The sequence below is a fragment of the Malaclemys terrapin genome, chromosome 17 (genome assembly GCF_027887155.1).
Source record: "Malaclemys terrapin pileata isolate rMalTer1 chromosome 17, rMalTer1.hap1, whole genome shotgun sequence".
Taxonomy (NCBI): Eukaryota; Metazoa; Chordata; order Testudines; family Emydidae; genus Malaclemys; species Malaclemys terrapin.
The window spans coordinates 12,141,935-12,156,834 of NC_071521.1; the positions used below are offsets into that span (position 1 = coordinate 12,141,935).

The window sequence follows — 14,900 nt, forward strand, 5'->3', positions numbered from 1 at the left end:
TGAGGATAAAAAATACACCACCACCACCAAGCTGCTGCTCTAACAGCACGTTCATCGGTCATAATGAATATGGAAGGGGGGGACTGTGGTCACATGAAGATGGTATTGTAATGCATACACCTAAGGGGCAGAGTTAATGGTACATAAGCACCAACCAGCTCTAGATTTATAAGCTTCACATTTTCATGTCTTTTGCATGGAATGAGCTAGTGAAAATGGCAATAGTGTGTTCAAGGTAAGACCACACCGCCCTCTAACTTCTTGTTGAAGATGAGCTCAGCTGCTGGTAACTAGAACATGATCTTCTAGCCCCTGGACTGCTGCTTCCCCCTTCTGCAAGTACTTTCTCTCTCACTGCTTCAGAGAAACAGCCTTGACTTTAAGATGTTAACCCCGGTTACTGTACAAAACACAGGGCCGTGCATGCTATGTGGCTGTAGGGGGAATGTAAGAGCAGGGAGGACTAGCCCCTGAATAGTGAGAAGAAATCTCCCCCAACCACGTGCTGGCACATATTTATGCCTGATGTAAAGCAGCAGTATTGCTGGCAATTGTGAATACTGCCATCTGCTGGTGAATTAAAGGTTGGGCTCTACAGGCCACCCCAGCTGACTCTGAAACATGCTAGTGGACTTTCAGCTAAACCCCTAATCAAGTTGTCTACATTAAGATTTTCCTTAGCTTGAGGATGCCAGCCTGAACCATCCTTTGCTCCTGTTTCCTCTCTTCATAACTTGAATCTGCTACTGCTCACTGCATCATTCATCACAAAACCGAGTAGCTCCTTGCAGGCTTTCCTTCACCGCCACCACTCTCCCGTGCACTGAAATCAACCTCCTGCAGGAGCCAAGGAGCTTTGCTATGCCATAGCTCACGTGCAGAGCAAGGCTGAGTTGCAAACAGAGGAGGGATAATAGCATCTGCCCAAAGCAGCCACCTGTTGACTTATTTTTTTTTTTAAGAGTTGGGATCGTTATTTACAGCTGGACTCGTGTTACTTTTAGAAGTTCGACTGTTTCTGTTTGTCAGCAGCAACAAGGAGCCCTGGCCAACCCGAGGTCAGTGATATTTATCATCATCATCATCCAATAGGCAGGGTCAGGTGCTGTCAACCAGAGACCATAAAACTACAGCGACTGTCCTTACAGCCAGGAATGTGGACGGCAGCAGGAAGGAATGGTTAGAGCTCCACCTTTGTGCTCCCTTATCAGTGCTCGCTTCAAAGAGAAATGGAGCAAGTGTCATAATGACCACCTCAAACGGCACAGAGCTGAAGCCAAGCTACAAGCAGCGCAATAAACAATAGTCAGACGTCTTTAAAGCTCCTCTTTTATTTCCATAGGCTGAATAACATTCTGTACAATGCCTCCCTGGTGCTAATTAGACATGACTATTGCCATTTGAAAGGGAGTGGGGGGTGCAGCTACTAATGAGGGGCTAAAAACTGCCTCTGGAAAGCCTTGCCACGTAGCAGCAGAGAGGATGGGTTTGTTACCGTTTTGTCACGCAGGTAGGAAGAATCACATCAACTAACTGGAGAGTTTTTAAAGGAAGGGCTGTTAATCCATACAATAATTGACCACAGCCATCTCCTTAACCTCACCTTGCACAGGCAGCACGGAATCAGATAGCCAGAGGGGGAACTGGCCATGAGGAAAGTCCGAGGTGGTTTGGATCAAATTGACAAACAGTGTCACACTGAAGAACGGCTCCCAAGCCAGCTTTGCTACAGGTAGCAGTGACACCTGTGGCCCAATCATTTTTCAGATACCTGCTAAGAGAATATCAGAACTTTTATCACATATCACTTCTAAAGTCAAGTGTGGATGCACAATGTGGCTTTGAGTTTTATTATGAGTAGAAAGTGTTTAGTACCCTACGGGTTTGCTCGTGCAACACTAGAGATGTTTGTCTAGACACAATCTAATCGCGAGAAAGGGAAAGACGTGCTGATTACATGTTTTAGAATGTAACAAACTGTCTGTTAGCAACTACAGAACAAAGTTCGTTTTCTGGTTATGAGTTTTGGGAGGGTGGCTGAGAGTTGGAGGACTAAAAGCTGTTTTTTTTCCCTTTACCAACTACACGCTAGATCCAGTTATAAGGACACTTCTGGCTCAAGCAAGTTCAGCAGTTTTGCTTGTGCTACTGTAAGTGAAAATAACACCTGTGAGCCATTCAGGTTTACTACTATGAAGAGCAGGGGGCTGGCGGTAGCACAATGCTTATTGTAGACCTGATCCAGGCAGCTGCTCCGCCCCATGCCACCAGCACAGAGCTGCTCAAACGCATGGGAAGGACGATTATCCCAGGGTTGAGCTCTCCAGTCCCACACAGCAGTAATTATGCAACCCCCATATCTACCATCAGCAGGAGGGACGGGGCCCAGCCTTCTCTTCAGGGTGCTAGATCCCCAGCTGCCATTATCAATTCCTTGGAGCCAGTGGCAGCTGGTGAAATTTAGAGCTGTTTTAGGCTCCGCTGATTGATGTCAGGAAACAAGCCCCTGCTTGAAAGAGCACAAAGATGATAAAGCCACCCTTACACGGTGCTAGAGCGGAGACGGACTGCGAGCCCCAGCCAATAATCCAACTCTGAAGATACGACCTTGTTTTCTATAGGATGAGACTATTTGGCATTACGGGGGTGCACTTCACATTCCAATCTGCCAAGATTAACTCCCAGTGCATTTATCTGTGTGTCACGTTTACAGCCCAGTACTCCACAGTTTGTCAAGTAGCTACAGTTTTGTGTCTACTTCAACTGCAGAAGCATTTTCCTCCTCAATATTTCAGGCTGTGACATGCTCCCTTCTCTCACCAGTAAAGCAGTATCTGCCAGCTTCCAGAATGCTGCTGTGGGGCACTTACAGTTTACTCTGCACAGCCTCATGTAATGATCTTTCCAGCACTAGGACTAGCTTAGTTCCATGCCTTCCTCTAAGGAGCTGTGAGGATTTTATTTGGAACTCTCTCTCATACGCTGTGGCCATACCAAGCAGAGCACAGTTGGAAACAAACTTTTCACATTGGCAAGGCAGTTTTTCAGTCTCAGCCTCTATACCACCCGCTCCAAGGGGTCAATCCCCACCTCTTTATCCAGCCAGAAACGAGCCTCCACAGGTCTGTAGGATTACAAGTTAAACATGAATTTTGTAGTGCTCAAGGAGGCACAGCTCCACTCCATATTGGATGTAGCACATGGGCAGGATGAGAGTTAACAGCATTTCTCCAAAACCCTCTGTGCTCAGTCTAAAGGGGGGGAAGGCGCAATACTGTACTTGGCCTGCTGTGCAGTCCTGGGGTCACTCTCCCTAGCGTTAGACCCACCCTGCTGGGAACAGAACTCAGTGCACTTCTATTGTGCTTCTCAGCCATAGCTCTCTAAGCACTTCCCAATGGTAGCTTAGCAGCACAAGCTGTGTCCCTAGCTACAAAATGGGAATCGACTCACCGGGTGCTGCTAGTTTCTGCAAGTGCTCCCTTAGCAATTGTGGCCACGAAGCGTGACCGCGCTGTCCTGCCACTGGGACAGCAGAGATCCAGCTACTGCCACTGGCCAAGAAAGAAGCCAGGAGCTGAGAATGTGTTCCAGACCAATTGTAGTGCACTGGGGCGTGAAAGCGCCATCATTAACACACAGAGCCTTTCGAAGCAGTTCCAAGTTAGGCTGAAAGACACAAGTGCCCTTGCTTGAATAAGTCCCACTAAAGAGCATTATTGTAGGTGACAGAATCCAAGTGCTCTCACGATTCAGTGGATCCCTGCTGAAGCCAGCTGCTGTTTAGAAGGGTTTGCCAAGGCAGGGGCCGTTGGCAGCAGGAAACTTGGACTCTCCTGCGTACAACGTAGGCCTCACGCCTGCACCTTGTTGAATGCACGTGTATTTATTGTAACCCAGTCTCAGCACAAAGTGTAACACTTGAGCACGGGAATGTAGTTACAATCTGTACAGCATCCTCTACACAACACAGACACAAGCTACAACATGCAGCCCTAGACGCTCCACAAGAGATTCAACGCTGGCTGCAGCAGCTAACAAAACACAGCTTAAAACACTGAGAAATCCAACAGTGGCTCATTCTCTGACACCCCCCTTCCCCTCCCCCCGGCTGGGTACAGACAAGGATCCAGGTAACCAAGACAGTAAAAGAAACACGTTGAACCATTTACAAGAATTCTTTTGTTTTAAACAAGAACTTGCTGTTTGCAGCAAACTTTTGGTCTAAAAAACTGTGAAGGCCTCATTTCAGAAACTCCCTCCCCCCAACCTACTTTCACTTCCCTGCGGTGAGACAAACAGCAGCCCCCTTCCACCCTTGTTCAGCTTTTACGCTAGGAGCCTGTGGGCTTCCCGAGGCCACGGTCACACGCTGGAGTCAGGTGGATGCAGTGAATTCATTCCGTTCCCACCCCCAGCGCCACTGTGAGCATGCAGCGTGGCTCTCCTCGGAGACGGCCTGCGAGGCTGGTCTGGGCACGCACTCAAGCTGGCCAGCTAAGCCACGCCAGCCTCGCTCTACCCTGCACTCGCTGCGTCTCACCCGAGGGCTTGCAGAGCCCTTTCCAGAGCCATGCTGGATTTTGCAGCCACCTCACTGATTTACAGTGGGGCCAACAGCTAAATCCAATCGGTCATTTTGAAAAGCAGCTTAGACATGAAAAATGGTGTTGGCCATTCTCCGTTCATCCCGCCCCATTGCTTGGCGGCTGACTCAGCCGCAGGAGGTTGGGGTGCAAGGTATCCCATTCACTCACTGAGCCGCTGTACACACCCAACAAGATCTGCCCTAAAAAGCTAGAGCAAGCGCAGCACTGCACTGCACGTGGGAGCGTGGATGCTCGTTTCCAAGAGGCCACCCCCACAGCCGGGGACTGCTCAGCCAGGCCCTCCCCCAGCAGGACGGGAGAAGATTTAGTGTAAATCAAAAGATGGACATTTCAGCACAGGTGGATTAACACCTGGCTTCTTGCAAGTGAATGGCTCGTCTCAGAGGTTCTCCCCCACTCCTCGTGGGCCCTTCCCCTCTCCTCAGCCCCATGGGGGCAGGGCTGGGCAGTGGTGTTTGGAGAGCAAAATATGGAGATGTTCCATTCTGGGACTATGAAAGGGAGGCGAGGGAACATCATCTAGGCCAAACCAAGACCCATGGCACCTGCTGCAGAACTGCCTCTGTCCAGCCTCAGCAACTTGAATGGAGTCTGTTTAACACCTTTGATTTTAAGCAACTTATAACAGAGCCCTGCATGCCCGGTACTTGTTCACGGCTACCAGGAAGTAGCACAAATGGAAATGGCACAATGGGAAGCAAGTGTGACGCTGCTGCCAGTCTTCCCGCTTTGTTCACCAAGAACATGCAGAGCAGATGAACGCAGATGTAGGCAGCGCTAGGCTACAAACACACGTCTGACAGTGGAAGAGAAACAGTGTCTCTGCTGTAATTGGGGCCGCAAGAACTAGAACAAGAGCAAAACGTGGAGGACGCTTGTCACCTGTGCACCAGCAGAACAAAACAAAGGCTACAAGCCCTTGTGGCTTTAACCAGCTTCAAACAAAGAGGGTTTCTCTAGTCACAACGTTACTCACTGTGAACAAAACAATGTCTCTTCTTTATACGTCTGACTTCCAAAAAAGTGCTCAGAACTGCTCCTGGGGAGCAATGTGTGAAGTGAGGGCCAAGCGCCACCTGCAAAGAGCAGAGATTCAACTCACCGAAGGCAGACTTGGGCTACTCCCGAGAGCAGCCAAAGCAGGGGGAGGTTCAGGCCAAACTTCTTCCACTGAAGTTTTGTTTGGAGACAGTCTCCCCACTACAGCCTTATGCACGGAGGCTGTGCAGGAGCTGGGTTACGGTAAGGTTCTTCTGACCAGCAGCATCCGTATAGCCAAGCCTAGAGTCTGCATGAGGTTTTACATTGTTATACAAGGACGATGGAGCAAGCTTACACCCCCAGGGGCACCTCCGCCCCCAGAAGGAAAATCTCCTCTCTATTTCTCTGAGGTGGATTACGTCCCTTGTTCTTCAGTCCAACGAGCCCCCGCTTTTCCAGCCATGGCATACCTCCACCACTTGGTCCAGGCGGCTCACACAGCCCGCGTCTCGGCCTCTATCTTCTGTTCCCCATGCAGGCTCTCCAGCTCCTGCACCTGCGCGATGTTCTGGCGTACAGCGATCTCCGGTCCTCCTCCATACAGCGTGTTCAAGTAAATCCACGTCTCCTCGGAAATCTGCCCATAATCAGCGCCTGAAAAGCACAGCAGCAACACCACAACGTAGCTGAGTCTCAGTTTACCGCCCAAGCCCGAGCGAGCTGTACTGGGGTGGGGAAGTATGTTGCTGCTGGGAGCTATGCTGGAAAGGGAATCTTTCCCCTTGCTCAGCTAGCGAGGAACAGTGAGGCAGGTGAAAATGTGACTTTAAAAAACTCCCTCAGTGAGAGAGGCGGTGTACTTGCAAATACACCAAGCCAGGGTGAAGGCCAGTGGTCTGAATGGCTGGGCAGTGCACACGCAGCGCCAGGCAAGGAACGCTCACGGTAAGGTTCACTATGGACGGACGGAGACATAACCCCTTGCATCTTGTAGCTGACATTATATCCTGCTCCCAGAGCACTGGTGTGTAGTGCCACCTGCTGGTGAAGGCAAAAGAGAGCCACTGGCAGCTCACCGGACACAACTTAGCCATCAAACCCTTTGTGGCTCCATGAAGTTGCCACATTTCTTGCTTCCCATGAGGCAGTGAAAAGCAATGCAGGGCACACCTCAGCACTTCACCCTAAAGCACTGCCCACATCTGACAGGGCTCACACTGAATCCATGCTATCAGCCCATCTTTCTCATGTGCAACCAGAAAGAGAGATGCCTGACGGGTCACAGCACATGGTAACCAAATACACTCTGACCACAGCAGCTCTTGGCTTTCCTGGACAGTCGGACCATGCACCCAAAGCATTTTTTTCAAGTATTATCAGGCTACACTTTCTTCCTTGGGAGCTTTTTGACTGTCTTTCAGCCCAGTGATCATATTCTGTATCGAGCATTGTCTGTCTGCACCGTGCTAATGGCTAGGTCCCTGCCCCAATGGGCAATCAGTCTGAAATGACACACAGTCAGACCCATCTGATGCACAGGAGGAAGGTCCCACCCTCAGTGCAGACTGATTTTAAGCTGTATTTGAGGAAAAGTGCAGTCAGAGGAAGTGAATGAGGTTTGGCTGGCCAGGAAAGGAAGGGAGTTCCAAGCACACGGGTCAGTGTGGAACGAGACAGGGAGATGAAGCAGGGATCTAACAAGGGCATTGAGTAAAGGTATGGCGGCCCCAGGAGTGAGAGCAGTGATGGAAGATGTGGAGGGCCTCTAAGCTTGGAGGTGATGCAGAAGGCGAGTGGAGTCTGTGCAGGGAATCAGAGGGACAGGCGACATGGTCACAGTAGCGAGAGGGGAAGAGGAGTTTAGCTGCAATGTGTTTCACAGACTAGGGAGCCAGGCAAGACATGCAGACAGCGGCAGTGGTGGAGGCATGAGATGATCAAGGTGTGAACAAAGCTTTTAGCACCTGAGATGGAGAAAAGCAACTGGATTTTGCAAGAACCTGGCCCACAGCAGGGAAGCTGGGAATGGAAAGTGATGAGGAAGAGGAGACAGAAGCTCCAAGCCTAGATACCAGGGAGGCTGGTGGGACAGAGAGAAGGAGAGGAAAGAGGGAGTCTGAGAAGCCCGTGGGAGATACAGAAGGAGATGGCAGAGGCAAGCCCAGGTGGAGAGGGAAAGGCAGAGCTGGGAGTCAGCACAACGGTCTTGCTTTGCACTGAGCAGAGGCAGAGTGACAATCCAATGACAAATGGAAAAAGGACATTTCCAGGCACCTTCCCCCGTCCCTACAGGACCAACCCTCCAAGGGACAGCAACACACACACACACACAAGCCTGGGGTGGGGCAAGCATGAGCCTTACCCTGCTTCACTTGCACATGTCCACCTCCTTTTGCGAGTGCAATCCTGCTGTTGTCAATTGGTCCGGGAGGCTCTGTAAGAAAGGATGGAAGGTAGATCAGGGAGCCAGATTCCTGCTTCTCCCCCTCCACCTGCCTTCAGCTGCTAGTCTGAGCAGTTGGAAGCCCGGCTGGGGAAGGAGTGACAAGAGGATTTTGCCCCAACAATCACACTAAACAGAACAGCCCAGAGCTTTGGTTGTATAGGATGGCTATCAAATGCAAAGATACTCTGCAGTGGCTGATGCCGGCTGACGTCCAGGAGAGCGATTGTCCGAGAGCTCCAGAGATCTAAAAAGCAGGGCACTGACAACCAATCCATAGCACTGAAACAAAGCTTCTCCTCGGCGGTCTGCTGCAGAAGACACAAGCCACAGAACAAGCTAGGAGACGCCAAACCTCAAAGAGCAGAAACATTCTGGCACCAGCCCAGGCAGCATCTCATACAGCAGCAGGAACCTGGACTCCTGAAAAGCAAGGAGAACTCGGGGCTGTTGAAAACGTGAGGCGAGCACCACTCCCTGGGACTAGGGCTGTCCGCGCTGGTACACTCCAGATCCTCCCAAGACACAGACATGTCCTTTCATCACAGGAGAAAACAGCTGAAGGAGGGCTGGTGGAGTGTCGCTACCTCGCCTGGACTGAAATGGCACCACGTGCTGTAAAAAGCTGTTCATGGAGGGAGATCTGATGCACAGCAGTGCCGAACGCAGCATGTGGCCAAGACTTCCAGGTTCCCCTCCTGAGGCCTATCTCACCCCTGCTCTCCCAGGCAGGCAGTCCATCAGAGTCGACACAATCAACTCTTGGATGGGAGGCAGCGCTTTACGCACCTTGCAGTGAGCCTGGGGCGGACACTGATCCATCTAGCTCTCTGATCCATCTGCACCATGAGAATTTGGAGGGAGGCGGGCGGGCAGCATGGTCAAAATCGGGGACTGGGAGTCAGAACTGCTGGATTCTCTCCTACTCTACCACTGACTCATTGTGTTGGCTTGGACAACTCTTATCCTCCCTGTGCTTCTGTTTCCCCATCAAAGGGGGATTGTAACTTGCCCACTTCTGAGCCTCAGGTGAAAAGCATCATAACTGCAGACCCGTATTCTAGAACTGTGGAGTAACACAGGATTCCCCCAGACAGGCTGCGTTCCCTACTAGCCCCCAAAAGAGATTCAATCTGGATTCCTCCAAAATATCACACTAGCCCTCACAGCAAGTGACAGTATGCAGCCCCAACCACGGACTGGGGGAGTCTTAATGAGCGTCAGGAAGCCAGCTCCTCCCTAGGTACGTCTACACTGCCATGTAAGCCCCAAGGTTCAAACTCAGGCTCAAACCTCACCTCCTTCCTTCTACACACAAATTGCACTAACCCAGGGCTCAGACACAGGTTCCCAGGACCCTACAGGGGTGGAGGCTCTGAGCTTGAGTCAAGCCGAGACCTACGGTTCAAGCCCTGTTGCTCTGCAGTGTAGAAACAGCCCCACTGGACTCATGCTGTGGGAGTCTTATCAAAAATATTCCACAATCTCACAGAGACTCTCTTCGTCCTCTGGACAGTGACGTTTTCCCACGCCACACTGCACCACAAACAAAGGGCGAGAGTGGCCACCTTGTGGGAGGGCGCTAGGAAGTCTGGGATAGGAGTGGTTGGACTTGGGCCCGTATCATGCAGTGTAGGCGCTGGAGCCCCAGGTTAGGACCCGGGATACAACAATTCCTAGCCTGGGGTTACAAATGAGTGTCGACGCTCAATCCCAAAGTTAAAAAAGCCAGGATCTGCTAACTCGAGTTGTACTAACCTTGGGTCCGGCTCAGTGTAGACATACCCACTTCTGTTAGTCTTAAAGGTGCTACAGGACCCTCTGTTGCTTTTTACAGATTCAGACTAACACGGCTACCCCTCTGATACTTGATACCCACTCTGTTTTCCGCTTCACTTTGCCACCCTAAGAAACCAGGCACAAGCGCTTGAATAATGTGGCATGTGGTACTTAAATGTGAGTTTGACATGCCCTGTCCTATCCTTACCATCTCAACGGCTGGATTTTCATTGAGATTTGACCCACTCCCCTACCTTGACGTTTCTTTGCCTGTAAATTGCTCTTTTGTTGCACTCTCTGGGAAATAGCTTGAACATGGCTGGGGGGGAAGAGGCCGTTCCCCCTTCTTTGCTAGCCTAGTTTTGGTTGGTGTCATTAATAGGCTAAGTAGATACATTGCCTACAGAAGACACATGCATAAACAAGCAAGCTTAGGTACACGATACACCCCACCTCTAACAAGTTCCAGAGTCTTCAGGCTCCTTACCATTGTCCTTCCCCTTGACGAAAGCCTCCCACTCACGGAACCATTGCATGCTGATACAGTAGATGACACTGGGAGACTCCTCTGCCTGGAATGCCTTGTTCAGCTGGAGGCCAAGGAACAGGAGAAGGGAAATATTCCGTCACTGTTGAGGTTTGCAATAGGGCTTTCCATCTTTCCATTACAGGTTGGAAAAACTTCACCACTCTTCAGGATTACTCAGCTGCAAACCCCCCACCCCAACCACAGCAATCCACCTGCTCGGCATGTGGAAGTCCTTAGATTGCTCTCAAACCTCAGACCCCCATGCAAAGCATCACCCTCGCCTCACTGATGCATGTGCACCAGAGAACCCAGAGCTGAATCTCCATGCCATGGTGCAATCTTGTTCTGGGAGTCAGAGGGGTGAGAGCTCTGCCACCCATCTGTGGTGAAGTCTCCACTTCTGATCCCAGCCCTTCGTTCCCTTCTCTAGCTCCTTTCCACACGCACCTTAATGAAGGTGTCAATTTCAATCCTCCTGCGTTTGGCCAGGGCTTCGATCTCCACCTGGCAGACCGAGCACACATACAGATGGTTCACAGCAGGGCCTCCCCCAAACCTGAGCCCAGGATGAGAAGGAAAAAGGAACTGGGTTGGCATGGAAGAGGTTAACTACCCTGAGCCCTACAAGTAAATAGGGTGGATTCTTACACTACTCTCCGTATCTAGAGGATGCAGAGGGGGCTATGGCTGGTTATTTTAATGAACACCATTGCCTCCGCCCTACATGGTGTAGATCAGAACATTCCCACCTCTGTGATCCCTGGGATAATGGAGAATACAGCTCATCTGCTGTTTAGATTAGGGGCTCTCACATTACCAGGCTCCATTTCTCCAGAGGGCAATCCCCCCTCAGGATTCAGGGCATAAGAATCACCCTGGAGATCAAGAAAGTCTCACCACCTTATAGACAGCATTGCAACAGCATATACAATTGCTTGGGTGTCTTCAGGGAAGCACCATGTCTGGCCAATGCCAGAGGCAGGATCCCACACTTTATGGATGTTGCCTGGCAAGTCTACGTAGTTCTCACCCATGACAAAGCTTTGGTTGTTCCAAGGCACTGTGGGATGAGGAGTAAGCCAGCTTTCCTCACCTGTTATACAGATACTCCCACACAGTCTGGGGCAGAATCACCACCAGGTCATCAATGTAATGGTATTTATTGGGCGGGATCCCTGCAAACCAGAATGAAAGGCAGTTAAATTGGGTACTGAACCAGGAGCAGTGTTTTCCCTGACAACGGAGGGGGACAAGAAATTGATGGGAGGTGTCACTCATCTCGCCAATGGGTGAGGAGTGGGGCAAAGAAAAGAAGGAGCCGAAGGGGAGGGAGCAGGGCGTTCTCAGCAGGGGACCCTCAACTGCTCTAAGGCAGCTGAAGCCTTCAGGCCAAGTCCCGCTCTCACACACTGGCTTTTGGAGAGTTCTTGGTTTGACACAGGGTTATAAATGCTCCCAGGGGGAAGGACAGACTGCGCTTTTACCAGTCTAAGGGTTCCTGGTATCAGCCCACCCCACTCCTCCCAAAACACACACTGAACAGCAGCCTTGCGTCTAACACAGTAGTAAATGGCAGTCGGTGCAGCTAAAGAACCAATGACCTGCATTTACCCCTTCCCTTCCCACACTGCCCAAGCGTTTACCTCCTGCACCCGATTAGCTTTCTAAATACTTGTTTGAAAACAACTGATGAAGTGAAAGCGACTGTCTCCCAGCACAGCATATCCCTCCAGGCCCTTGATCAGCGGGACAATGATCTGTCACGTTCCTGAGTGCGCTGGAGTCTCTGCCTCTGAGGCAGATTCTACTGCAATACACGTTATACTGGGAACGGAGCTGGGGCTTTTATCCGGATGCGTCCATGTGTCAGCCAGCAAAAGGTGCAGCCGGAAACTTCCCGCAGCTGCATGAATGCTACAGTTCCCAATGCAGAACGCCTGGCCACTTCCCCTCACCTCCGTGTGCGCACAGGAACGTGTGGTTGGTAATGGGACCAGGCTCCGCAAAGGTGTTGAATTTGTTGAGCCACTCTCGAGAGATGTAGAACTGGAGCAAGGTGGGTTCCTTCATGGTGGCAAGGGACACGACCTTCTGCCGCTCCCGCACAGCCTCCTCGCTGCTCTTCCTTGAGGAGGGAAGGGGGGAGAAAGTGAAGCAATCCCCAGCATCTGACCCCTCTGTATGCTAACAGCCAGCTCCAGCCAGGGAACCCGCTCACCTGTAGAACAGGACATAGGCCTCTGCGTTCTGAACCACTGTCTCATGGACCTCAGTGACATACTGATCATCAAACTCGTACCACTGGCCATTGATCACATTCTGGCAGTACGCGATGTAGTGCCCGCCTGTAACAGAGGGAATGTAACAGCCCTGAGACTCCCCCTGCAGAAAGAGGAATCCGGCCTGGAATGATGTCAGCGACCGAGTGGAGATGAATCCTGGGCTGCTGGCCCAGCAAAGGGAAAAGCGGTATGTTGCCGCGATTTTAGTATGGCAGGCCTGCCAGGAGGGATGGATTCAGGTGCTGTGTCAGCTTGGAAGGGGGCTGCAGGTGGCAGGCCCATTTCCATGTATTCAGTTCTGCCCTCCCTGACAGGCTTCCCCTTGCTGAATGAGGGGAAACACTGCTAGGAGCCTCACTGGGTAACAGGCCTGAACCAGCGCAGTGGAGGAGCTCTGCGAACGCTGAGCAATCCACCACTCCAGCCTGAAACAGGTAGAGCCTGAGGAAGTCGAGCAGTGCAGGAGTGAGCCTTCTACTGCATATTGCTCCATGCACCTGAGTGAGGCACTAGGCTGCCCTGGAAAGAGCTACTTTGTAGGCAACAGGGAAGGAGGCGGAGACTGCAGACAACGGGACCAGGCTGGGACAAGAAATCTGAGGAGGTTTAAAAGAGGATCCCAAAGTCTCACTAGGAAACCCTGTAGGAACATGCAGCTTGGACAGCATCAAAGCCAACTCCACTATAAAACATGTTGGCATGTTACGTGCAGTGCCTGAGGAGGGGAATCAAAGTGAAAACCTAATGCCCTGCCACTGCCCAAAGACCAGCAGCAGGATACAGTGCTCAGAGCTTCCGGCTATTCTCAGACACATGTATCAGACCAATCTCACTCCCAGGCATTTCAGGGACAGACTTACTGCCTGCTGTGCCGTGATGGCAGATGACAGACAAGAGATCGTAGGTGGTGATCTGGGAGACACATTCCTTGGCCAGGAAGGGACGAAGGTCCAGTCCTTCCAGTGGGAAGGAGACATGGCTGTTGATTTTGAAGGAATACATGACCTCGTGCCGGAACCGTTTCAAGTGGATGCACAGGATCTAGGGCACAAAAGCACAGCATGTTTCCATGGATACCCAAATCAAATACAGTTCTCTCTCTGGACCCCCTGATCTTTACATGAATTTCCTCACACTGTGGTCACTATAACCTGGCAGAGGGGTTGATGGCCCATCAACTGAAGGTCACCAAGCCCTTTCTGATCTGCTAATAAAATAGGACTTTGCTTAGGCAAAATAAATAAATGCTATTTTCAATTCTCAGTTCAGCAACTCTTCCCTCCCCACCTCCCAACTAACACAGGAGAAACAAGCTGCCCCCCACTCACCTCAGGTAACCGAAGAACTTTGCAGTATTTCACGCCATTCCGCAGTCTGAGAGAGAGAGAGAGAGAGAGAGAGAGACAGACAGACAAGTCCCCCATGAGAACTAAGAACGGGGACCCCAGGCTAAGCTGGGCAGGTCACATTTTGGGCCCAAATCCTTTGAACTCCAGGGCAAAGCTGGAATGGACGTCAGTGAGAGCAACCTCCCACCATGTATCAGAGCATAGGCCACTGGCCTCACCTCTCCATTCTCCTCAGTATCCCCTAGGTGCCCCTAATTCACTCCCCTCCTTTTTTCCTTTACCACAGCCCCCCTTTTCCTCCCACTAGCACCAGGGTCTCCAGTGGCCCCGAACCAGGGCTTTCAAGGTCACTTTCAAACCTAGAACTCAACAAGTCCCAGTTTAGCAGGCCCGTAGCAGGGGGGACGTTCGGCCAGGGGCAGGAGAGGACAGTCAGTTTGGGTAAAGAGAGGTTAATGGAAAGAGCACAAAATGGAGGACGCAAACTTACTTTTTACACCGTTCACAGCTGTACATGTTGTCCCCTGGAGAGAGAAAAGAAAGGTAAAGCGCCTGCCTAGCAGAGAGAAAGCAGACCTGGGCGGGAGTTTCTCTGCCACCCCCAGCTCAACACAGACATGGCACAGATGGCAGCCAGCCACCAGGCATGCAACGCAGCAGTGTCTACCGAGGTGGAAGGGAACCTGCTCAGCCCTCCCACCAGTGGTTCATGCGTGGCTGGAGCAGCCTCTTCTCCCCAGTTAAAGCAGGGATGGGAGGAAACATGCTCAAAACCCTCCTTTCCACTCCCCAGATTAACACAGGGGCAAGATGTGTTCAGTCCCTCTGCTCTCCATCCTAGGCTAATGGCACAGGAGACTGTCCTGCAGAGAACCACACAGCCTCCTTCTGCCCCCTCAGCGAGGGCTCCTGGCGAGGAACCTCCTA

At 51.3% G+C, this 14,900-nt stretch overlaps 1 protein-coding gene across 6 annotated transcripts in view; it reads right to left on the bottom strand.

Moving 5' to 3' along the window:
* Positions 1 to 1,313: 1,313 nt before the first annotated feature.
* USP20 (ubiquitin specific peptidase 20) overlaps positions 1,314 to 14,900 on the bottom strand; it is a 38,307-nt gene continuing 24,720 nt past the window's right edge. For 5 of the 6 annotated variants that reach the window (XM_054007520.1, XM_054007519.1, XM_054007521.1 and 2 more), the window contains 10 exons: positions 14,464 to 14,497; positions 13,953 to 13,998; positions 13,485 to 13,665; positions 12,561 to 12,687; positions 12,298 to 12,467; positions 11,436 to 11,517; positions 10,790 to 10,898; positions 10,301 to 10,403; positions 7,954 to 8,025; positions 1,314 to 6,245 (listed from right to left, as the gene is read on the bottom strand). In XM_054007520.1, coding sequence (XP_053863495.1) covers positions 6,085 to 6,245; positions 7,954 to 8,025; positions 10,301 to 10,403; positions 10,790 to 10,898; positions 11,436 to 11,517; positions 12,298 to 12,467; positions 12,561 to 12,687; positions 13,485 to 13,665; positions 13,953 to 13,998; positions 14,464 to 14,497 — 1,085 coding nt within the window. In that variant the 3' untranslated portion in view covers positions 1,314 to 6,084. The remainder of the gene's footprint in view (positions 6,246 to 7,953; positions 8,026 to 10,300; positions 10,404 to 10,789; positions 10,899 to 11,435; positions 11,518 to 12,297; positions 12,468 to 12,560; positions 12,688 to 13,484; positions 13,666 to 13,952; positions 13,999 to 14,463; positions 14,498 to 14,900) is intronic. The other variant, XR_008442640.1, reaches the window with a different exon arrangement.